General features: G+C 51.3%; 1 protein-coding gene across 30 annotated transcripts in view; it reads left to right on the forward strand.

Moving 5' to 3' along the window:
* PTK2 (protein tyrosine kinase 2) overlaps positions 1-23,433 on the forward strand; it is a 192,975-nt gene extending 169,542 nt beyond the window's left edge. For 11 of the 30 annotated variants that reach the window (XM_027560729.1, XM_027560733.1, XM_027560732.1 and 8 more), the window contains 10 exons: positions 2,415-2,501; positions 3,893-4,030; positions 4,753-4,884; positions 11,153-11,215; positions 13,745-13,784; positions 14,108-14,214; positions 17,076-17,084; positions 18,009-18,164; positions 19,468-19,548; positions 22,211-23,433. In XM_027560729.1, the coding sequence (XP_027416530.1) occupies positions 2,415-2,501; positions 3,893-4,030; positions 4,753-4,884; positions 11,153-11,215; positions 13,745-13,784; positions 14,108-14,214; positions 17,076-17,084; positions 18,009-18,164; positions 19,468-19,548; positions 22,211-22,423 (1,026 nt within the window). In that variant the 3' untranslated portion in view covers positions 22,424-23,433. The remainder of the gene's footprint in view (positions 1-2,414; positions 2,502-3,892; positions 4,031-4,752; positions 4,885-11,152; positions 11,216-13,744; positions 13,785-14,107; positions 14,215-17,075; positions 17,085-18,008; positions 18,165-19,467; positions 19,549-22,210) is intronic. The other 19 variants (XM_027560745.1, XM_027560758.1, XM_027560757.1 and 16 more) reach the window with 6 other exon arrangements.
* The last annotated feature ends 603 nt before the right edge of the window (positions 23,434-24,036 follow it).

The raw sequence follows: 24,036 nt of genomic DNA on the forward strand, positions 1-24,036 counted from the left end.
CCTCATCGTCAGGCTGAAGTGAGCATGCCTGGCTCAGGGGTTTCTCTTTGCAGAAGTTGGGGACCTAAGCCGTAAATGCTTTGCAGTTTGCTTTGTTTTGAGAGGAGTCTGCTTCCACCTGACCTTGTCCCTTGGGGTTTGGTTTTCTTCTGCTGAGAACCTGGAGCACATTTTCTGCCCTTTTCTTGCCTGTGGCCAGCAGCTGGGTTGTCTGTGGAGCAGGCAGCGCGTTGCATCCGCTTGTTGAGGTCGGTCAGCAGCATCCCGGCCCTGTCCTCCATCCTCCCGGCCTGCAGCCGGTGACCAGGCCTTCGCGCTGCACAGCCATGCTGGGGCTGGGAGGCCCTCGATCGTTCCCCTCAGGTCAGGATTTTTTGTCCTCCTTTTGCCGTGGACAGAATGGTGTTTTCACACACCAGCTTGTTTGCAGAGAATAATACAGCTCAGATCATTTTCTGGACAGTATACATAAAAGGCTTTTTTGCAGTTAATGGCGAACTGCTATTTGACATTTGATGAGCTAAAAATATATTAAAAGAACTCTGACAGTTCATTCCCTTTTTGAAAAGTGTTCAGAAATCTGTTTTAACACAATGTGCTAGTAAATATTGTACCTATTTTTTTTCTTGGTCATTGTTTTAAACTGTGTAACAGGAAATATTATTACACATTTACAGTGAATGCAGGTTATTGACCAAGTTCTTCAGAACTTTAGAGGTGAAGGGTTCTGTAGTCTGGCTTCCTCCACCAATGGGAGAACTGAGGCCCAGGGAAGGAGGGCCACATGCTTTATTCTGAGGGGTCCCTCTGAGGCAGTTAGTGACGAGACCAGAAAATTTCTGTCTCTCCTCATTTAGCAACAACAGGTACCCACCAGAAAGCTATAAACCCCAGCTCCTGCGGCCTCCACAGGCCTCCTGCATGTATAGAGGTTTGCCTGTTTTCTCAGCCACAGCTGTGGAATGGTTCGGCACTGGAGAGCCTCGGAGTTCATTTCTCAGGCCCGGAAATCAAGTGGATCTACTCACAAGTGGCTCAGATGACCGAGCAGGTTCCCTGCTTGTTCCCGGCCTCACTCTCTTCATCTGTGAAGTGGGGGTACTAGTGTTCCCTGCCTCTTAGGGGTGTCGTGACGACCAGATGAGATTGTGTGTTCTCAGCACGTGTTTTGGTTCCAGAAGTGTGAGGAACTCTGTGTGGATGGTGATGAGCACAAACAATACAGCAGTCCCCGAAAACTCACAGAATTGAAGAACCTTTTCCACCTAAACGTGATTTTGTATCTCAATCTCTGTGATTTTTAATAATTTTCACGTGACTTGAGTTTTGAAAGCTCGGCTAGTAAATAAGTTCTTGGGCAGAGGTGGAGGCAGTTTGGCTTCCTTGTATTACAGAATAAAGGTGAAGCCAGCTTAAAATTTTAAATAGCCTCACATTTCTTTCTTTAGGACATTTTCAAAGTGTATATTTTGAGGCTCTTTTCTGTAATCAGAAATTGTTCTAGCCTTTAACACGGGTCAGCAGACTGCCCCACTGCCTGTTTGCTGTTGATGAAAATTTATTCTGTTGTGTGGACTTACCCCTTCCCTTGTGTTTGTTCATGACTAGGTCCCCCTACACAGTGAACCTAAGTGGTCCAGTTACTGTGTGGCTCAAAAAGATTAAAAAACTACTCTATGGGAATTCCCTGGCAATCCAGTGGTTAGGACCTGGCGTGTTCAATCCCTGGTCAGAGAACTAAGATCCCACAAGCTTTCTTCCATTCATGAGTTGTCTTTTCACTTTTTTAACCTCGTTATTTATAATGCGAAAGTTCTTAATTCTGACCAAGTTCAATTTATCTTTTTTTCATTTGTTGACTAGCTTTTGGTGTCCATTGCCTAACCCGGGGTCACAAAGGGCTTCCCTTGTGGCTCAGTTGGTAAAGAATCCACCTGCAACACAGGAGACCTGCGTTCAGTCCCTGGGTTGGGAAGATCCCCTGGAGAAGGGAAAGGCTACTCACTCCAGTATTCTGGCCTGGAGAATTCCATGGACTGTTTAGTCCATGGGGTCACAAAGCCTCGTGATTAGCGACTTTCACTTTAGGGTCACAAAGATTTACTCCTGAGCCTTCTTTTTTGAAGAGTTTTATCGTTTTAGCTCTTAGGTTTGGAGATATGATCCATTAGAATGAATTTCTGTGTATGTTGTGTAGACAGGATCCAGCTTCATTTTCACATGTGGTATCCTGATGTCCAGCATTATTTGTTGAGAAGACTGTTACCCCCAATGAAATGTCTTCACACCCTATATCATTCTTTCCAACTAAGCTCTTATATAAAATTGTTCTTTTCTGTTCTTTTTAACAAAAGGCAGATTCACCAAAACAATCAGAACACTGTTCATATGATGCTCTGTTGGTCTGTCCACAGCCCAGCAGACCTGGTTACCCCAGTCCGAGGTCCAGTGAAGGATTCTACCCCAGCCCGCAGCACACGGTGCAGACCAATCACTACCAGGTATGCGCCCACGCCAGGTGCCAGCTGCGTTCTTTCGTTCTTCACATTCAGAGTGGGGAGTACGCTATACACGCTGATGTTGATAGGTTGACATGTATATCTTTGTCATCAAACAGATGAACAATTCTCTGCCAAGCGCCAGGTTTCCTCACCTTGATAAGAACAGTGATAAGGCATTTCCCGCAGGCCTTTTTGCCTTGATCCTTTGCCATTTGATCCTTTCACGTGGTTAGGAGTTATATAGAAAAACTGCCTTAGATGGTTTGAAATCTCTTTGTTGTGAAAATTCCTAAAAGTTCTCTGGCAGTATTTTTTGATTAAAATATTCAAATAAACTGTGAGAGCTGTCTATATAAGTTATTTAAAAGTTTACTGAGTGTCATCAGTATGGAATTTTGATATAAATCAGCACCTAGAGATCTTCACTGAAGGATGTATTGATGTTTGGAAATGCAGACTTGACTGCACTTTATCTCATTAAAAAGTTGCTGACAGTCCTGCCATCCAGAAGCAGCCTGATGAGTTAGGGAAGCAAAAGGAGAGAGATTCCTTTCTCTCTCCTTCTTTTGACTGAGCGAGAACCGTACAGAGAAACGCCTCCTATTTCCTTCTGCCTTGCCGTTTTTCTCCACATCCAACTAAACACTCTTTCTCTGCCTGCGCCATCACTGTCAGCCTGTGCAGCCGTGTCTCTCCCACCACCTGCCCTGGTTCATGAGAGGACAGGCCTGCGGGGGTCTTGTTTCTTCTTCGCTGGGGGCGTCACGGTGAGCTGGGCAGGAAGGGGCCTATAGAGCGACAGCTTAGCCGTGTTTCTGGCCTCCTGTTGCTTCTGCATCCGAGGATGGTCTGCGCTCAGCATTGTAAGAAGTGTGCAAAGTAGAGAATGTGTGCTTTCCTAGTGTACATTTGCACTGGCTGTCTAAGCTAACAGATGACCTTTCTTGAGGCCATAGTTGAGAGTCCATTTCCTTGCTTTACTGGCTTTTAGAGGTACCTGCACTTCTGACTCATGACCCCCCTTCTTCCATCATCCAAACCCCAGTATCTCCCTGACCATTCTTCAGTAGTCACACCCCCTTTTCTTTTCCCTTCTGCTTCCCACTTGCATTTTAGGGACCTTATGATCTCCTTGGGTCCACTGGGGTAGTCCAGAGCAACCTCCCCGTCCCAGGAGTCCTGACTTATAATCACGTCTGTGCGATCCCTTTGCCGAGTAAGGTGTTGACAGGTCCCAGGGATCAGGCCTTGGACATCAGGCCTCTGGGGAGCCGTTTCTCCGCTGCCACACTGTCCTCTGCAGTCTTGGTTACTTCCTGTCACCTGGAAGCCGGACCATGCAGAAGCCACACTGTGTCAGAGCGTGACCTAGCCGCTTCGCTCATCCGCAGGTCTCTGGCTACCCTGGCCCACATGGAGTCACAGCCATGGCTGGCAGCATCTACCCAGGTCAGGCATCTCTCTTGGACCAAACAGATTCGTGGAATCACAGACCACAGGAGATATCCATGTGGCAGCCCAGCGTGGAGGTAAATTGGACGTCCTTGGGCTTTGCCTTGTTAATTGATGAGGCTGTACCCAAGGCACCTTTCATTCTGAATCCTAAGATTTCTCGGTTTAGATGATTCTAAGATCAGATGTTCTCTGGGTCTGTGAATCTTTTTAACTAAAAAATAAAGAGATGCTACCATCATTAGTCCATTCATTTGAAAAAACAGAGCCCTACATGAGGCCAGTGGACAGACAGAGCCTCCAGCTCAGCCACCCATGTTAATTTTTACTAAGTTTTCCTGGTGAAACCAAGAACCACTCCTGTAGTGTTAAAAAACACTTCTTTAAATCCAAGAACGTCTGTAGCTGTCTGCTGTTCATGTTCTTTCCCTTGGAGTAAACATGCCTTACACTCATAACATGCGTGTGTCACGTTTAACCCTCCTCCCACTGTTTTACTTCCAGATCGTTTCCACTTTTTTTGCTCTATTTAATGAAGCGTTCTGTGCACACATCTTGGATTACTTCTTTAAAATATATCCCTGCAAGAGAACAGTTGTATACCTGTTAAAGTTGTGTCAGCCACGTTAACCTGAAGCCCAAGGAAAAGCGGCTCCCACAAGCAGAGCATGAGAGCCTATTTCCCCCACCCTTGCTGCTCTGCTTAATTTTTTTTGGAAAGACATACAGAGAAAAAGTAAGAGCACCGTACGTGGACGCCTGAGAGTGACCCTCCTCACCGCCCCTCCCCCACCCCCAGGACTCGGCGGCGCTGGACCTGCGCGGCCTCGGGCAGGCGCTGCCCACACACCTGATGGAGGAGCGGCTGATCCGGCAGCAGCAGGAGATGGAGGAGGACCAGCGCTGGCTGGAGAAGGAGGAGAGGTTTCTGGTAACTGACGCACGCGCGATGCTTCCACTCCTCGAGCCCCGGGGCACCCGCTGTCCCGCCAGATGGCAGGAGGGTCCATCTTGTCCAGAGCAGGAGCGTTGGTGCACTCAGACTTGTAGTAGTGGGTTGTTTGCTTGTTTGCTTTTTCCAACTGACTTTTTCCGGGTAAATTTCTAGGACGTCAGCAGTGGCATTGCGGGCTCAGACATAGAACCGTTTCTGTGGCTTTCCATGGCTGCCATGCTCACACAGAAACAACTCCCGCTAAAGCGGCCGCTTGCACACAAGACACTGCCTCTAGCCACTGCAGGCCGGTGGCTAGACGGGCAGGCCCCAGGCTTGCCTTCCTGGGTCCTCGAGTTCACGGTCTGAGGGGCACAGCCCTCCGCCCACACACCTCTGGGGTTCCTGGCAGGAAGCGTCTTCCTGGGACACCTCTTGCCAGCAGCGCCTCAGAAGTCCCTGGGGACAGAGGAGTGGTGACAGCGGTCTCTGTGTGTCACGGGGGCCTCAGTCTCCCAAGCCCTCCCCTGTCAGCCCTCCTTCCCGAAGTAGCGGAAGAGAAGGATGGCTGGATGGAGCAGGACTTGGGGAGCCTTCACACAGCCCCACATCCGGGGGTCCAGGACTGGTCCCCTGGGCTGTAAACATCCCCTGGGGCCTCTCATCACCCTCTGTGCTGAGGGACAGGACACCATCGATGAGGGGGATACAGCCGTGTTCAGGACTCTGGGAGTCCTTCAGGCACAGAAACACTTAAATCAACAGCCAGTTGTTTATAAGACAGATAGCCTATTTGCCCTCATTGATTTGTATTTTAAAAGTGACTGTCACAAACTCTCCAGATTAAGCTGAATGTATTGCAGTACCGGTGTCTGGTCTGTGGTTGCTCCTGGGGGCTGAGGAAGGCCAAGGCTGTGAGCTGCTCTGAGCCGGGGTAGCCGGGGGCACTGTGTGGAGCTGGGTGCATGTGGTGCCCAGGCGCACACAGATTGGGGTTTCAAGGCGGACAGGCCCAGGAGGCGTGCTCAGCCTCGTGAAGAGCTGGTCTGTGGGGAAGCTGGATGCCTAAGCCCAGCTCCACTGTCTGAGTGATGGCAGGTGTCCGGAATCAAGACTGGAGACTCTGCCGGCTGTCAGCTGTTGGGTCTGTTCCTTCTAACTGAGATTTTACATACCACAGACATGCAGATCCTAGGTGTACAGTTGGATGAGTTTTGATAAATGTGTAAGTCCGCATACCCTCCTCTCCGTACGTAGAGCTTTTCTGTCAGTCCAGTAGCCTCCAACTCGTGTTCAAGACACATTAGTGAGCCGTGTAACCTGCGCCACGGGGCTCCAGTCAGTGCCGCGTCCTGTGACAGGCGTGGTGTCCTGGTCCCCTGAACTCATGACACTTGCGCCGTTTGTTCCTGACCCTCATTCCTCCCGTACAGCCTCGGAATCTCCTCTAAGTCCAGCTCTTGCCTCGCTAAATCACTGCCTGTTCATTCAGAGTTCCCCTCACTGGCAGCTTGGTGTCTCATTCTCACTGACTGTTGTTTTAGTCACTCAGTCGTGTCCGACTCTTGTGACCCCATGGACTGTAGCCCGCCAGGCTCCTCTGTCCGTGGGATTTTCCAGGTGAGAATACTGGAGCGGGTTGCCATTTCCTTGAGGGGATCTTCCCGACCCAGGGATCAAACCTAGGTTTCCTGCATTGCAGGCAGATCTTTACCATCTGAGTCATTCTTAGTTATTATTTTTGTATATGAATATGCATTGAGTTTTAGGAAGTTACCTTGTATATAACAATATTTATCACATGAAATCTTTTTGACTGACTTCCTTGGGCTGTCTGAATGCACCATTGTCACTTTTTAAAAACATTTTTTCCCTTTATTTTCAGTTATGTATCTCATATTGCCTGAAGCATCTGTTGCCAACTTTGGTGTTAAATAAGTCCTTGCCTGCTTTTCTTGCTTTTATTTTTAAAGTTAACGTCTATAATATAATGTTGGCTTTATATTTCAAAAAATAACTTTTAAAAACCTTTTAAAAGGTTTAACATGATGAAGTGTGTGAAGCATTTTGCTTGGTTTTATGCTGGAATCACATTCCAGAGAGGAGTCCCCAGTAAGTCGTGGTTGACATCCTTTTAAGGTCCTGGTTTATCTTGTTTGTGATGTTTCATTAGAGTTTCCTGTTGATCTTCATAAGCAAGAATGGTTTATCATTGTCACTGTTACGGTTTCAAGATCAAAACAGTGTTGGTGCCATGAGACAAGTTGCCTAACCGCCGCCGCATCAGCTCTGGGTCAGGTAGCGGGGTAGGGGCGGGGGAGCTGAGAGCAAGCAAGTCGTCAGCCTGGGTGACTGGTGGGCGAGGCGCAGCCCCACCGACCGGGGAGCAAGGTGAGGAGGTGGGGGAATGAATGCCACGCCTGGCCCCTCTGCAGTCCTGTCCCCTCCCAGCTGTGTCTCCTGCCCCAGCCGTGGTGATGTTTCTAAAACTTGGCTCTGATCCTGTCCTTCTCTGACTCAGAGTCTGCTGGTGGCCACCAGTGGGTGACCGCCCGGGGCCCTCCATCCTTCCTGCCGTCCGGGCCTACCCCCCAGGTCAGCCCCTGATTGTGGCAGAGAGGACGGAGCCGGGGAGGCGTGCAGGGCCGGCCTAGCAGCTGCAGAGCGTTCCGGGGCAAGGGCACACTGAGCACAGGAGCCTAGACTCGGGGTCAGCCGGATGAGGGCTGAGAGTCCCAGTTGTTGTGACCCACATAGCTGTTTACCGCTTTACGCTTTAATGTATTCATCTGTGAAGTAGCTACAATGTCCTCTGTAAAGGGCACTTTTCTGTTGGGTGGAATTGAGGATTAAGCATGTAACCTGTGAACAGTGGAGCGGGGGGAAGTACGCCGTTAATCTCTCCAAGGGCTTTTCTCTCTATCAGCCGGGAGGCGGTGCTGCTGAGAGTCTGGACTGTGCACCTCAACCAGAATACCTGCAGGCCGCTCCCAACCTTTTTTTTTTTTCTAAACCATGATAGACCTGATACTCTAGTGAAATAAAAAGCAGTTACTAGAAAAAAGGAACATTTTTTAAAGATACAGAAAGTTTTATTTTGAGCTCCAAAAGACCCAAAAATTACTATTTAGATTGCTGTAGAAATTTCCGAAGATGCTCGTCCTCTTGCTTCTGTCTCATAACGCCCTGGTACCAACAAGTCTTTTCTGACCCACCCTGGTCCTCGGTCTGTGCCGGGTGCAGAGCTGCCGTGCCGTTCCGGGGTCAGCTTGCATCCTGGTGGAGGAGTCACCTTCTTCTTTGAAAACTTAACATTGCTTTGTCAGTAGTGATTCCCAGATTCTTTTCTAATAGATCAGAATCAGCAGCTGTTTATGGAAGCATCCAATTTTAGGCCCTACCTCGTTGTGTGAGGTGACTTTTTATCGAGCACTTTGGAGAGTCGCGCATCCCTCAGGTCCCTCCCCCTCTGTTGGCACACATTTGTCAGGGTGGCAGGCTCTTGCCTAGAGCACAGGGCCGCGACCTACAGTGGAATCTTGGTGGCATGTCCCCACCTCCTTCTCTGATGTCATGCAGCCTGTGCAGTTTCTGAGATGGCTCCACGGCGGTGGAAGCTGTCCTGCAAACTGGCAGGAGAGAGCCAGCAGCCTTGATCAGAGCCTCAGCGCGCTGGGCGGTCCTGCTTTCCTCTTGGGTGCTGCTTTCAAAGAGAAAAGCTTTGCTCCCTGTTTGTTTTGCTTGCTGTGTGCACGGTCATTCTCTAATGCAGGGCTGTGCTGAAGGCAGGGTTTTAACTTTAAAATGAGAACGTTTTGAGTATATAAAAGCTGCTTTGTGTTCTGAGAAAGGAAATGAATGTTGGAGCTGTTTTCCCCCTCGTGGCAGAGTCAGCTAGCGGGAGTGAAAGATAAGCATCAGGACGGGGTCACAGGGTCCCAGACAGGACTCTGCTCCCACCCAGGACACAGCCCTCCGTGTTTCCTCCATGGTCCAGGTCTGAAGACAGGGTGGTGCACGGGGAGAGGACTTCAAGTTGGAAGCCTTCCTTCAGCACATATTTGCTAAACATCTCATATGTGCCCATTTCTGTGCCAGTTCGTTCAGTTGTGTCCAACTCTTGCATCCCCATGGACTGCAGCACACCAGGCTTCCCTGTCCATCACCAACTCCCAGAGCTTGCTCAGACTGATGTCCATCAAGTCGGTGATGCCATCCAACCATCTCATGCTCTGTTGTCCCCTTCTCCTCCTGCCCTCAATCTTTCCCAGCATCAGGGTCTTTTCCAAGGAGTCACTTCTTCACATCAGGTGGCTAAAGTATTGGGGTTTCAGCTTCAACATCAGTCCTTCCAATGAATATTCAGGACTGATTTCCTTTAAGATTGACTGGTTGAATCTCTTTGCAGTCCAAGGGACTCTCAAAAGCATCAATTCGTCAGTGCTCAGGTTTCATTGTAGTTCAACTCTCACATCCATACATGACTACTGGAAAAACCATTTCTGTGCCAGACACTTACTTAGTCCTTGTAATAATCATACAGGTGAACTGGATCAGGAGAAGTGAAGCCCCTTGTCCGTGGCAGCTTAGCACCTGTGTGGTGAGAAGAAGCAGGCGTTGTGCCACGTAGGGAAGGGGCGGGGGAGTCCCAACAGGTGGCACTTCGCTTGTTGACTGGCCGCGGGTTTTCAGTGAAGTCCAGCGGTGCTGAGGCACAGGGCCTCATGGACAGAGGCAGGCGCAGGACAGAGATGCAGCCTGGTGGCTGACACATTCTGTTTTTCGCATGTTCAAACCCTGTGGCTCAGTAACTCAGCTGTCAGAAACATGTGCCCAGGAAGTGCTCAGGAATTTAGTCAAAGGTTTGTACACAGAGCTGTTCACCCAGAGCCTGTTCATGCACGTGAAATTTTGAAAACGGCCCAAATGTTCAGCAAACAGCAGGTGAGCCGTTTTATTGTGCTTCACACATACGTGGCGGTCTCAGTGCTTTGCCAGCACTACCTCGCTTAATCTCGACGAGGATTGGGGTGGTATGCAGCGAGTGGTGTCACCTACTACCCGTGTTACAGATGAAGAGGTTGAGGCCCAGGTCTCACAGCTCGAGAGCGCAGGGGCCTGACCCAAGTCCCACACCCTACATACATACATTGCTCTGCTTTGGTGGCATTTTCTACTCTGAGGACAGTGGAGCTTGAGTACTTTTTTTCCTTTGAGAGTGAATTTGTACATCAGATGGCTAGTGCCAGCACCCAGGCTGCTTCCACCTTGTTCTGTGTGTGACAACATTCACACTCTGGAATACTGTGCAACATTTCCCATGTTTGCCAGTTTCCGCTGTGTGATGTCATATGAAGGCTCCGGAATTATATGACATGGTTTCACTTTTGAAAACACATCTAAGTAAAGCGAGAGACCAAGCTCATCTCTCTGTCACCACCTCTAACAGGCGCCTGTGGCTAGTGTCCTCAGCACCTGGCCCTCATCAGGACGTTCTTTCCTTTACAAGAGTCGTTTTTCCTGTGTCATCTCTGCCAAATACAGGGTTTCTGAAAGAGACGGTGCACTGACGGAGACCAAGAAATGAGTGGTCAGCCTGGAGAGGGCAAGGGGAACGTACCTTGAGATGGGCTTCGGCCAGTGTGTCTGGCACAGAGGGGCAGGTGTCGGCGCGTCTGCCTGTGGGCTGCGTGAAACCCGCACTGTGGTGGGGCAGGCTGGGGCCACTGCGCGGCGTTGTTTCCGTGAGGAGGAAACCAACCAGGCCCCACACCCTCACAGCGTGTGGCCTACTTTGTTTAGGCTTCTGTTAGTGACATTCACCCACTCTTACTAAGTCGAGATTCCTCTGTCTGGTTTCGAATTCTGGGTGCACCATGCGGTGGGGGGTACCCGTCACCGGACCATTTGCTGGTTTGGCAAGACAGCCAAGTAGGAATAAGCCTCCACCTGCCGGGAAGACGTCATCGGTGCCTGCTCCCGGGGCAGGGGTTTCTCGGGAAAGAAAGCGTGCTGCTAGGAAGAGAGGTGAGGCCCACATCTTCGTGTGTCACGTGGGGCGGGGCGCAGGCCAGTTCTGTTAGCTGTGCACACGTGCAGAGAAGGGGGCTCTGCTGGGCCCGCTGACTTGCACTTGTCACCCATGGGCTTTGAGAGTCTTTCTGAAACTCTGGAACTTTCAACTCTTCAAGACGCTTAGTACAGAAGTACATCAGTGGTTTTCAAGCCGAAAATGAAACTGTGTGGTTTGCTCTTGTTTCTCCAGAAACCTGACGTGCGGCTCTCTCGAGGCAGCATCGACAGGGAGGACGGAGGTCCTCAGGGCCTGGTAAGCAGCTGCCTGCATCCTTGTCAGGACTGGGACCTCTTTGTGTCTTGGGGTGTCCACGCTTTTTAGTACTTGTCATACAGAACACAGTGACTCGTTCCGTAACTGAAACCGGCATTCCAGCCAAGGTTATTAAAACATACAGTACACAGAATTTCTCCCCATCACTAACACAGTCTTTTCAGTAGTAAGCTGAAATACTGAAATACGTGCACACGTTAACTGTTACTACAAGTTGTCATCTGGCCAAATTTGTATACTCTTATTTCGTGTTTTATAAAAGTTTCCACAGTCAGAGAAAATTTGTTCAATCAGGAAATTTTTCTCCTGGATGTTGTAGGAGAAAATGCCTGAAATTCTCTTTGAAGACCTAGCTTCTTATTATTCTAAATACATTTAAAGCCTGCTAGAAATATTCCCTGTTCTTTAGGGGAGAGTAGTTAAAATTATTTTATTAGGATTTCCATCAATGGATATCTGGTTAAAATAAGAGAAAAATAATAATAAAAGAAAAAACTTAAATTCCCAGTAAAAAAGGGAAACTGCCACTTGCTGGGTAATGGAATTAAGGAGATAAATTTCCACCCTAATAAGGCTTTTGGGTATATATAAACCACTTCATTTCTAGACACATGCCTGCCTACATACATACACACATGTGTGCATACATATGTAAAAACATACATACATGAGACCAGGTTGTCAGCCAGCTGGAGAATGCATAGTTTTCCCTAGTCTGTGCTATAAAATCCAGCTCCCCTAAGACCTGGCCCCTGGAAGATGTGGCCAGTCACCAGCATGTGAGGGTTTGGCCTTTCCCATCACACACACGTGTGCACACACACACACACACTGGGCTCTACAGAGTGTTTGGTGTTCACACACACACACACACACACACACACACACACAGTGGGCTCTACGGACAGAATGTTGGGGTTCTTTAGTCCACGTGTGCAAAATCACACAGTCCCCCATTTAACATCTCCACACACAGGGCTCCTTCCTTATGTTGAAAAGATGACACACATCTGAAAGCATTTTTCTCTAAGATCAGAAACACGACGAGGATGCTTACTTTCCTCACATTTATTCAACATAGTATTGGAAGTCCTAGCCACAGCAACCAGACAGGAAAAAGGAATAAAAGGAATTCAGGTCAGTAAAACTGTCACTGTTTGCAGATGACATGATACTATACACAGAAAATCCTAAAAATGCCACCAGAAAGCTATTAGAACTCATCAATGAATTCAGTAGAGTTACAGGATACAAAATTAACATAGAGAAATCTGTTGCATTTCTATACACTAAGAATGAGCTATCTGAAAGAAAAATTAGGGAAATAATCCCATTTACCACCACATCAAAAAGAATAAGATACCTAGGGATAAACTTAACGTAAGGAGACAAAAGACGTGTACTTTGAACACTAGGATGCTGATGGAAGAAACTGAAGACAATACAAATGGCTGAAAAGACCCGCTGTGGGTTTGGACTGGAAGAAGTGATGCGGCTAAAACGACCAGTGCAGCCCCTGTCAAGACACTAATGGCGTTGTTAGCAGACCCAGGACAGATACATTTAAAACATGTATGGAAACACAAATGACCCTGAGTAGCCAAAACAGCCTTGGGGAAGAACAGAGCTGAAGGAAGCACCTTTCTTGGCTTCAGACTATACTGCAAAGCTGCAGTAATCAAAACAGTAAGGTCCTGGCACAAAGACAGACACGTAGGTCAGTGGAATAGAACAGAGTACCCTGAAATAAAGCCCCATACTGTGATCAGGTCGTCTTCAAAACAGGGAGTGTTCAGTGACCTGGCGGGAGCTGCTGCAGTCCTGGGTGAGGAGCAGTTGTGGCTCTGTGTGCTGTCTCCTGATCCTTGTGTTTTAAAGAAGTGGGTCTCTGCTCAGTAAAAAGGAAAGCACCTTAAAATACTTGTATTGTAGCCAGTTTATTGTTTTAGAGTAACCAAGGCAAGTCTGTCTTCAAAAGTAGGGTAGGGTTCTGAACATACTTCTTTTCATTCAGTCAGCCTAGGATAGGTGGCTCTGATCGCAGCTGTAGGCACGGCGGTCTAGACGAGGGCTAGTTGTCTGTGCGCCTGCCTGGGGTGGTCTGGCTTCCTGGCTTGGCCTCTGGCTAGTGCAGAGCAGAGGGCGTGTCACCCCAGTTCCTTCAGGCGATAGTGACAACATAGATGTCCCAGTGCTGTGAAACCTCTTCTCGTTGCTGTCCTCAATAGCTCCCCTTCTTGTGATGGGGTGGGGCGCAGGGGGCCGTGCATCCAGATGCAGACACAGATTTCACACTCCTGTAGGCCAACTGGAGACGTCTGTGGACATAATTTCTTTAAAGAAATGCTGAAATTGTGACCACCTTGACCCCACACCCCCTGGATGTTAGGTGCAACCGTCTCGTTAGCCTTTGAACCCAGTGTTTAGCTCAGGCGTCCTGGACGGGGCGGCTATTGCCTTGTGGCGCAGCACCCTACTGCACTGACCCCGTGTCTTTTTTCCCCACAGACTGGAAACCAGCACATATATCAGCCTGTGGGCAAACCAGGTAAGTTAAGAAATGGATTGCGCATCACACAGTTTGTGTAATTTGAAGGGAGTGTAGTTTCTTAGCTTTGGAATGCCTCGTGATGTGTTCATGCTTCTCCCGCTGCAGACCACAGCATGTGTGATGTTTACCAAATTCAGCCCACGCCTGAAGTACTGGAAAACAGGAGTTACAGCTCTAATGCGCCAGAAACACCCCACCCCCACCCCTGCAGGGGGCCCTCTCTCAGACTAGCGCCTGTTGTAATAACTCCGTTTATTTGGGAGTCGTTTCCATCCTTTCCATTAACGGACGTTACTCAATGGGGCTCATTCCTTTACCAGATCCTGCAGCACCACCAAAGAAGCCGCCGCGTCCCGGAGCCCCCGGGCACCTGGGCAGCCTGGCCAGCCTCGGCAGCCCTGGGGACAGTTACAACGAGGGCGTCAAGGTGAGCAGCTTTCATCCCAGGTGCCGACCCTGCAGTGATGTGCGGTGGGGTGGGGGGCTCCTCCATCAGCTCCAGACCCCGCTCGGAGTCAGGACCAGCCTCACTGGGAACTCTTTTTCTGTGTTCTCTCACGTGATAGTCCAGGGCCTCAGTCAGACCCTATCTCAAGAGTGTTTTCTTATCAGACAGGATGTTTCTTTGAGGTAAAGTGCTAGGATACCTTCTGATGGTACAGAGGAGTTGAGCCAGACACCTGGGGGACGCGAGACCTTGAGCAGGCACAGTGTCTCCAAGTCCATCCACGTGGCTTGGGGCGGCGGGGGAGTGGGGTGTGGGTTTCGATCCTTCCCCGACCGGAACCGCAACTGTGTATGCCCAGCAGCGTGTGCTGCGGCTGCAGCTGCCTGCTGTGTGCCCACTCAAGCGGAGGGGCACCTCCACTCCCCATTAGGTCAGTTATCTCTCAGAATATATCTCTAAAATCAAGGTGGTGTGTTGACTGGTATTTTTTCCTTCTTCATGGTGCCTAGAAAAAGGTACATATTAGAACCCAGTAGCTGTGATCCATCCTGATAAGCTGTGTTTCATTGACAACCACCATTTATTGAGTGCCAGCTGCTGTGGCAGAACTTGTCCTGTGTAGTTTAAAGCTCACATCAGCCTCACGGGATCGGTGGTCTTACTGTTTTTCTCAGCTTTCACGTGAGACACCCCGGTTCCCAGAGGTTAAAGGGCATTTCAAAGGTACAGCCTCCCTATAGCTGACCCAGCATTTAGCTGCAGACCTGACTTTCCATCCACATGCTGTGTGCTGCCTCTCCAGGTTTACACCAGAAGCCAAGGGGCTGATTTCCTCATAGAGGCAGGAGAGTCAGAGAGGTTGTCCAGGCAGAGAAAACGTCATGTCCAGGCGCGCATCTGCCTGCAGCCTAGAGGCTGCTCTCTCGGACCACCCTGGCCCCTGCAGGGGCAGTGTGGAGGTTAGCATGGGCCCAGAGGCACCCCTGTCCAAGGACAGGTCACCAGCTCCCAGAAACCAGAGTGCTGGTCCTGGGGACGGCCCGGGGCTTGGCTTCCCCAGCTGCCAGGCCTCCGGGCCCATAACTCCGCTAGCAGCACAGAGGAGCAGAAAAGGACAAACCCTTTCCTGATGTGGTTTATTTACATAAATTTTAAAAACGAAGAGAGAAATTGGGTTAGGGAAATTTTTTCATTCTCATAAGCAAAAGAAGAAAATTTCAAAATGGCCTGTATTGCAGTGAAAAACCAACTTTAAAAGTAGATCAGACACCAGCTTAGACCTCTGACCTGTGTTCATTTTTAACATGTGGACTAACATTATGAATAAATATAATGGGGAAACAACCTTGTTACAGGGTATATATAGGATATTGAACAAGTAGAAGTCTTTGTGGAAAGAGTGTGCTTACTTAAAATACACTCTGATTGATAAGTGTGAAGTATTTATCTCTATTATCAAATCCAGTCTGAAAGAAGCTCTCTCTTTAATACAGAAATGCTTACCTTTACCTGGTATAACTGGTATTCATCCAAATAATAGCCAGAAACCAGTCTCAGTTTCTGCTTGGTGGCTTTACATTTCGGCTCTGAATTACCAAAGTCTTCCAGGATGACCCCTCCCACCGCGAGTGGTTGGATTACCTGTGTCTCTGTGGGTTGGTGGTGTGTCCTAACCTTCTTCCAGGGGCCTCCAAGTGGTCAAGCTCAAGAAAATAGGAGGCCAGTGTCAGCTGTCTGCAAAGCAAGCTGGTGCTGTGGGAGGGTCCCCGGGAGTGGCCCCTGGCAGTGTGATGACAGTGCTGCCCTCACAAGAGCTGGGCAAAGGATGAACACAAAGGAACGAGCTTTGAACAGAGTAGGACGGACCGCCCTCTCCTCCAGGAGTCCAGTCGTGGTTCTTTGTCGGAGCCCCGGCTGCCACACCTGAGGAAGCCCCCCTCTCCATCCTGATTGATGCCCTTTGAGCCGGCTCTCCCGCCACATTCAGCATCTCAGTGCCAACGCTTCTGCTCTCGGAAGTGATGCTGTTACTAACAACTTCCCCCTTTCCTGCGCACACAGCGTGGAGGATTGGACCTCAGAATTTAGGATTCTGCTGAATTTCTATACCAAAGGGTATAGAATTCAGACAGTTCTAAAGAAAAGTCAAGAAATCCATATTTCTCTCAGTTAACTTTGTCGGTCATATTACAGTAGAATAGCTCTAAAGCTATAGAGAAAAGAAAACATTAAATAAAATTTCTAGACTTAAAATAAAGGAAGAACCCAGCCATAAGAACTGGTTCAAATGAGGGGTATTTTTTGTTCGTTTGTTTTTAAATGAAGCTCCTGGTATCTTTAAATACAGCCCCCAGTCGGGCATCTCTGTCACAGCGGGACGGCTGGGTCGAAGCCTGTTTCCGAGGATGTCGGGTGTCGGGGGCGCTCAGGGACTGAGGGTGTGCCGTTCCTCCTGAACCTCAGGAGTCCAGCGGGCAGTGTTGTGTGAACACAGCATAGATACGCCTCTTTCTTTATAGAAGACCCCCAATTCTGTGGATCCTTGCACGGCTGCCGGATTGTCACGCTCGGGCTTTGCATGTTGTTTTCCTCATTTATTCATGAAAGCAAGCATGGTGCATGGCAGGCCCCTACTGAGTACGCGGGTGCCCTGAACAGACCGCCCGGCGGCTGCGCTTGGCTGGCCCGCGAGCCAAGCAACAGGCGGAAACCTGCTCCTCTTGTTCTGCTCGTGTGTTTTTACGGGGGTTTTGTCTGCTGCCTTTATTAATACTGTTTTTCTTTTTTCCCTCTCTCTGACAAATTCCTTTAACTTGTCCTCACCTTCCGTTCGACAATAGCCATGGAGGGTAAGCACATGGTGTCTGCGTGTCTGTCCAGCTCTCCGTCACACCCTGCTCTGCATGCTCATCTGGACCAGGAGGCGGGAAGCCCGGGGAGGACGCGTTCGCTTGGTTTGCCCCCAAAGCAGCACGTGTGTTTGCCGCAGAGTGACCACGAGCATCTGTGCAGTGGTGGAGCACTCCTTCGCTTTCTGTCCCGGGGTCAGAGATGGCTGAGTGCTGGCAGCAGGTCCACACGGGCGAGTGCTGCTGCTGCCCCTCGGTCTCGTCAGGATAGACGCGTGCTGTCCTTCCGTGCCTGGGCGGCCGGTTTGACTTTTAACGCACTGGCGGTTCCTCCGGGGCCTCAGCGCAGCCTTCAGGGCTCGGGTTGTCTTGGGTAGCACTTGCTGAAGCCTGTGTGCCCATGCCCTGTGGTGGGCACCTTCACATGTGCTCCTTCGTTTCACCCCCATCTCGACTGTGGGTGAGGGAACAGGGGCCCCCCACAGAGCAACACCCGCACAGCTCCCGCTGCAGCAGCGCTCAGCACACAGAGGTTGTCCGTTTAAAGGAGACTTGCACTTGTCCACTTGTGATAACCATAAGTCCTCAGAGAGGCGTGGGGTTCCCGGGTTCTTCCTCTTCTGGTGAATGATTTTGGGGGTTCAGGGTAGTGAATCACCTCTCTGAATGAACTGGGGCTTTGAGTACAATGCGTGCGATTCCCTCTCATTTCCTTTAACTGAGCTCAAAGTTAGAAAAAGTTGTGCCTTAGTCATTTGTCACTTGGATGAACTGCTTTCCATCATCCTCAGACTGAAGTGTGTCCCCTAAGACAAGATCCCTTAAGTGATCTGCTCTGATCTCAAAGACCCTTCCTAGCCGCATTGCGGTGATACGTTGCCATCTGCTGGACAAGGGAAAGATAACTGGCTTCTGTATTGGCAGCTTCAGCCCCAGGAGATCAGCCCCCCTCCCACGGCCAACCTGGACCGGTCCAACGACAGGGTGTATGAGAACGTGACAGGCCTGGTGAGAGCGGTCATCGAGATGTCCAGCAAGATTCAGCCCGCCCCGCCGGAGGAGTACGTCCCCATGGTGAAGGTGAGCTAAGCCCCGTCACGCGCACGGCTGCGGTCCCTGCGGCCCTCAGGCCAATCCATCCCGCCGCTTCAGAAGGCCCGTGCCGCGCGGTGACCACTGCTGTTCCCGACCTCGGTCCCGGAGCATCCTGTGCAGAGGAGTCATCAACAGCGGCTGCTGGTTCAGGGGGTCTCGGGTGAGAACAGCGGCAGGAGAACGCCGACAGTCTGGTGCCGCCATGGCAGGGCAGGTGGTTACGTTTTAAAGGGCCAGACAGGTAATCCGGGGAGACCCTGCTTTCAGCTCTGTAGGGCGTTCACCTAGAAGTGGAATTGCTGGATTGTGTGGTCATTCTGTTCCCGATTTATCTTTTTTGGAGAAATGTCTGTTCAAGTCCTTTGTTCATTTTTTAACAGGATTATTCCTTTTTCTGTAGAGTTCCAGGATTGAACAACCTTTTTAGTGTACCAGTGAGCCATCTCTGGAACAGCTGTTTTTAAACCCCAGTGTGGAATAGCTGCTCGGAAGTCGTGCTATTTTGTGGGCAGCCCAGTTAATCCATTCTGGCTGAGTTTGTAGCCTACTCCCATAGCAACTGTAGGCAGCGTTCTTAAGGGTTAACTTGCAGGAACCACAGGCATTTTTTTTTCCCTAAATACTAATAAACTCAACTGTATACAAAAGCAGCCAGGATTTGGTACATAATAAAGCTTTTTAGGGTGATTTTATAGAAGCTGCATCTTACGCTGTGTGATACTTCTTGTCGGTTGATCGAGCGGTAATAAGCAGCCTGTCCTCACTGGTCTCACCATGCTGCGGGCATAACCTAGCACCTGAGTCCTTCCGTAGTTGACCCCGTGGCGTCATACCACCTTTGATTATACTTGATCCCTTTAAACCCTGAGTGGCCAGGGGAGGGCTGTTGTGCCCCGTGTGCACAGTGGACGAAGCCCCGGGGTCAGCGAGGCCCCCAGAGCTGGTGCCACCTGGCATTTGCTCCCACGTGTAGCAGCAGCCACAGCGTTCCCGGCTGGCCCCTGAGGCTGCGGAAAGCACCGGGGAGGGAAGAGAGTCTCTCTGCACACGCGGCCCGCTTTCCCTGCCTGAGCCCCTGTTCCCCGGACAGGACAGCAGTGGGTGTCCAGAGATCTGAATCTGCCTCATAACGAGATCAGGCTCAGGACTGTGGAAAAGAAATACAGAAATTTCCCCCAAAGTATTGAAAAGGAAATGAAAGTCCTGTCGCTGGAAGGAGACACCGTCACGGCTGGCGTGGAGTTGCCTGGTGTGCATCCTAACGCTGGTGTGGTCTCCTGTCTGTTAGGAAGTCGGCCTGGCCCTGAGGACGCTGTTGGCCACGGTGGATGAGACCATTCCTGTTCTGCCCGCCAGCACCCACCGAGAGGTAGGGCCTCATCCAGGGGGCAGCGTGTGGGCCCTGGGGGGCTGTGGTGACTGCTCTGCAGGGCGTGACCTTCCGGCCAGCGCCCCAGTCAGGGACTCTGAGGACCACCCGTCCATCCTGGGGGCTGCGATGGGTGACTGGCGCCCACGCCCTGAAGAACGGGCCGTCCTGAGGGCGGGTAGGAGCAGGGGTGCAGGACTGCGGGCCCCGTGGAGTCCTCGGGAGCACAGACGGAGCAGCGGGCTGGGCGGAGTTTCCTCGAGTTCCTCTGTGAGCGGTCCTGGATTCCCGCTGAAAGCCGCGATATAAAACCTGTGACCAGTAAATAAGTAGCGTCTGGGGACCCGCACCTGGCCCTGCTCACTTCCCATGCCTCGCCGGCCCTGTCTCCTGTGTCCACTTTTCTGCTTTCTGTCTGGGGGCCCATGGTCTGTCCTTCAGCCCAGCAGGCCTTGTTTTTGTTTTGTTAGTTTTTTTCTTTACTTTTTATTTTGAAATGATTTCAGACTTACAGAAAGTTTCCAGAACAGCACCAGGAGTTTTCAGGTCCCCCCGCCCCAGTCTCCCCGTTGGGCCACGTTTGCAGTCTCTGTGTGTCTGCTCGCTGGCGTCTGCCTCTCTGGGGCCCCCTGGGAGGGGCTGTGTCGCCCCCCTGCTTGTGGTGTTTCCGCTCGCCTTTCCTGACGGCGGGGCTGTTCTCTTACTCGGCACGGTCGCCACGACTGGGGTTTCACACCTACTGGCAGGCTCGCGTTCTGGCTTCTCCCTCTGGTGGGCGACAGCCCGGGGCTCGCGGGGCCCCTGACCCCAACGTGTCTGTGTGCTTCTCCTGGGCCAGCTGCTCAGGCACTCGCTGTCCCCCACGACGGGACCAGGCCTCAGGGCTGGGGGTCCCCCCTCCCCGCTGCATCCCCTCGGGAGGCCATGTCCCAGGCAGGTGTCAGGATGTGCGGGGCAGCTGGGCACAGCTCCTGCGCGGGTCTTCTGTACGTGACATCGATTCCCTTGCACGACACCACTTAATATCATTTTGGAAAATGGTTCTGACCGGTTGTCACCGTGTAGATTTATGTTTCTCTCCAGTTAGATTAGCTCTCTTGTCTGCTTTATTAGAACTTTAATTGGTTTTCTACAGTGAGCAAGAATTCTGCATCAGAATGAGGAAACTCCAGGTACCAGAAGTGAGGAAACAGTAGCCTGCCAGGCTCCTCTGTCCCTGGGATTCTCTAGGCAAGGATATTGGACTGGGTGGCCATTCCCTTCTCCCGGGGATCTTCCCCACCCAGGGATCGAACCCGGGTCTCCTGCATTGCAGGCAGATTCTTTACCGCCTGAGCGCCCGGGGAGGCCCCACATGACCAGGTCTGACCGCAGCCGTAGCTGCCAGGCCTGCCACGGCCCCGCCCTGTCGCTGGCTCTCCTGTGCACAGCTCCCTGCCTCCTGCTCTCCTGCTTCCTCTCCCGCCTTCCCACCCGTCTGCCTGGCCGGGTTCTTCTGGACCCAGTGTTAGCATTTATCTACTTCTCCTGCCGGGGATCCTGGAGGCCACCCCCCGTCCCCTGCCCCCAGTCCTGACTCCCTGGTGAGACCCCTGGATTTCAGAACTTCCCTGCTTTCAACCTTGCTTGCCCCCCACCCCCACAGCTCTTCTCTGCTGCCTTGAGTGTGACCACCCCAAGCTGCCCGCCAGTGTGAGTTCACAGACACCTTTTCTCCACGGCAATTCTCCCGACACCTACAGGTCCCGATGTTTCAGAGCCGCCCCTCTGCTGTCGGTGGGCGCCCCCCGAGCCCTGGGCACCGGCTCTCTGCGGGAGTCTGCCCCTACCGCACGTTCTTCCTGCGGCGTCAGTGGGACCAGTGTGCACCCTCCACCCTGCCCAGCATGAACCACACATGCACGTGCACACACACGCACGCACACGCGCACAGACAGCCTGCTGTCCCGTCTCGGGTCAGGCCTTGCTTCTCCTCCTCATGGCCTCGCCCCTCTTCCCTGAGGAGCCACAGCTTCTCTCAGCTGCTTACGCTGCCTCCGAGCTCTCCCCACCTCGGTTCAGTCCCTTCACGCACCAGCGCCCCTTCTGGGTTACGGCATTCCCCCTCCTGAAACCCCTTGGGCCTCCCCCTGCTGCGTTGCGCAGGAGCACGGTGAGTGGGGGGCCGTGAGCCCTTCACGGTGGAAGCCAGCAAGCGGGTGCAGTCCCGGCCGGCTGAGGGGCGCGCCCCCCGAGGCGTCTCTGTTGCTCTTCAGAGCTGGGACCTGCTCTTCTCCGGGTCCGTCTCTGTGGGGTGGTTTCTCTCATCGTCCCTGTGTCCACAGCTCTGGGGGCCTTGTACACAGGAAGTGCTCGCTGACTGTTTAAAGAGCAGGTGGATAGATCACTGCGACCCCCACTTCGCCCTCTGATCTGTTCGGAAGGGTCTGGAGTTGACATCCAAGTGGGGCGGGCCTCCTGACACCCTTGAACCACCTCCCGGGGAGCAGAGGAAAGTCCCGCGGCAGGTGCAGTAGAGGCATGCAGGCCTGGCGGCGGAGACCCGGTTCTGTCTCGTTTCCAGGGAAGAAGGAGTCTCTTTCTTAGGAGGCACCTAAGAAGAGCTCCTGAGACCCCTGAGCAGTGGCCACAGGCAGCTCTCCTGACCCTCTTGTCCTTGCAGATCGAGATGGCCCAGAAGCTGCTGAACTCCGACCTGGGGGAGCTCATCAACAAGATGAAACTGGCCCAGCAGTACGTCATGACCAGCCTGCAGCAGGAGTACAAGAAGCAGATGCTGACAGCCGCGCACGCGCTGGCCGTGGACGCCAAGAACCTGCTCGACGTCATCGACCAGGCCAGACTGAAGGCCCTGGGGCAGCCGAGGCCGCACTGAGCACGACCCGCCCTTGCCCCACCCGCCACGAGGCCACCCGGCGCAGGCACACCCAGCGCCAACGTTTTGACTGACGGCTGCTTGGAAATCTCACATAAGTTTAACTGCGTTTTGATTTGGGTTGTTGTTGTTTCAGCTCTTTAATCATGGTGTTCAGAAAAGTCCGGGATCCACAGTGCAGCATTTTTCTGAGAGTAAAAGTTGTATGTGAGAAGCTCTTAAAGAACGATGAAGGATAGGCTGTGCTCACGTCAGGATACGCTTTCGTGGAAATGGCCGAGGCGGTGACACGCTGATTCCTGAACTGGCCAGACCTCGCTTTGGAAGAAGAGGAGGAAGCGGAGGGTTCCAGGAACCACGGGGCTGAGAAGCCCTTTGCCAACCGCAGACTTGCTATCCAGACTGGAGTTTTGTCGTCAGAACGCTCTCCAGTTGCAATATGCTAATACCACTTTACAGAGGAAGGATATAAAAGCTATATTTTGAAGACTTGAGTCATTTCAGAAAAAAAAACTACCCTCTCCTCCTTCCTGCCTTTTACTTTCATGTGGGTGTGTGAAACATTTGGTTGGAAACTAGCTGTAGAACACACTAAAAACTTTTGTCTTTTTTCACCAGAATAATGTGCCAGTTTTTTGTAGCGATGTTATTTCTCTTGGAAGCAGAAATGCTTTGTACCAGAGCACCTCCAAACTGCATTGAGAAGAAGTTCTGGAACCATCCCTGTTTTCCATTTTTATATAATTTATAAAGAAAGATTAAAGCCATGTTGACTATTTTACAGCCACTGGAGTTAACTAACCCTTCATCATGTCTGTCTTCCCAGGAGAGAATCGGGTGAAACAGACTTGGTTTCCCTTTGATGTCCAGTTTTACCATCCATTCTGTTACATAATTTTGAAAAATACACCCTCCCTTTAGTTTGTTGGGGGATATAAATTATTCTCAGGAAGAATATAATGAACTGTACAGTTACTTTGACCTATTAAAAAGGTGTTGCCAGTAAAGTTCTTGGTGTAATATCCTTTCTTTTGGTTCTGTTCCTTCAGATCGTTTGAAATTTCTCAGATAACTTGTCAGATCAAGTAATATACAGGCAAGCTCCCAAAAATTATTCATTTCTTTTACTCTCTGTCCTCTTGACAAGTCAGGAACACCACTCAGAAGAATGGCCCGGCCTAAGTTAAGCTTTTCCTCCATCTTCATGGTGAAACGGGAAATCAAGCTCTGCAGGCTGGCCGTGCCTACCACCTGTTTAGCACTGTCGGGAATCTCGCTCTCTCAAGGGGACCGTCAGCATGAGGCCCCAGGCCCAGCCTCATCTCCTGGAGCCTTTGGGCTGCCAGACTGGGGTTTGTAGTGCTGGGGACCCCAGGGGAGAAGGCAGAGCCCAGTGCGGGGACCCGAGGGCCCGGCAAGCAGGTGGACGCAGGTCCCTGGGGTGTGGCGGGTCCCCGGGGCTCGGCCCCTCCCTCTGGGCTGCAGGGCGTCCTCCGCACCTGGAAGGAAGGTCAGGGATGTTGCCCGCCCGAGTCTCTTTCGGGATCTTGAGTCCGCACGTCCTCATGCTTAAGCTGGTGATTGTAAGGTTGAATACAACACGCTGGGGTGGT

This window comes from Bos indicus x Bos taurus, chromosome 14 (genome assembly GCF_003369695.1).
Source record: "Bos indicus x Bos taurus breed Angus x Brahman F1 hybrid chromosome 14, Bos_hybrid_MaternalHap_v2.0, whole genome shotgun sequence".
In the NCBI taxonomy this organism is placed as follows: domain Eukaryota; kingdom Metazoa; phylum Chordata; class Mammalia; order Artiodactyla; family Bovidae; genus Bos; species Bos indicus x Bos taurus.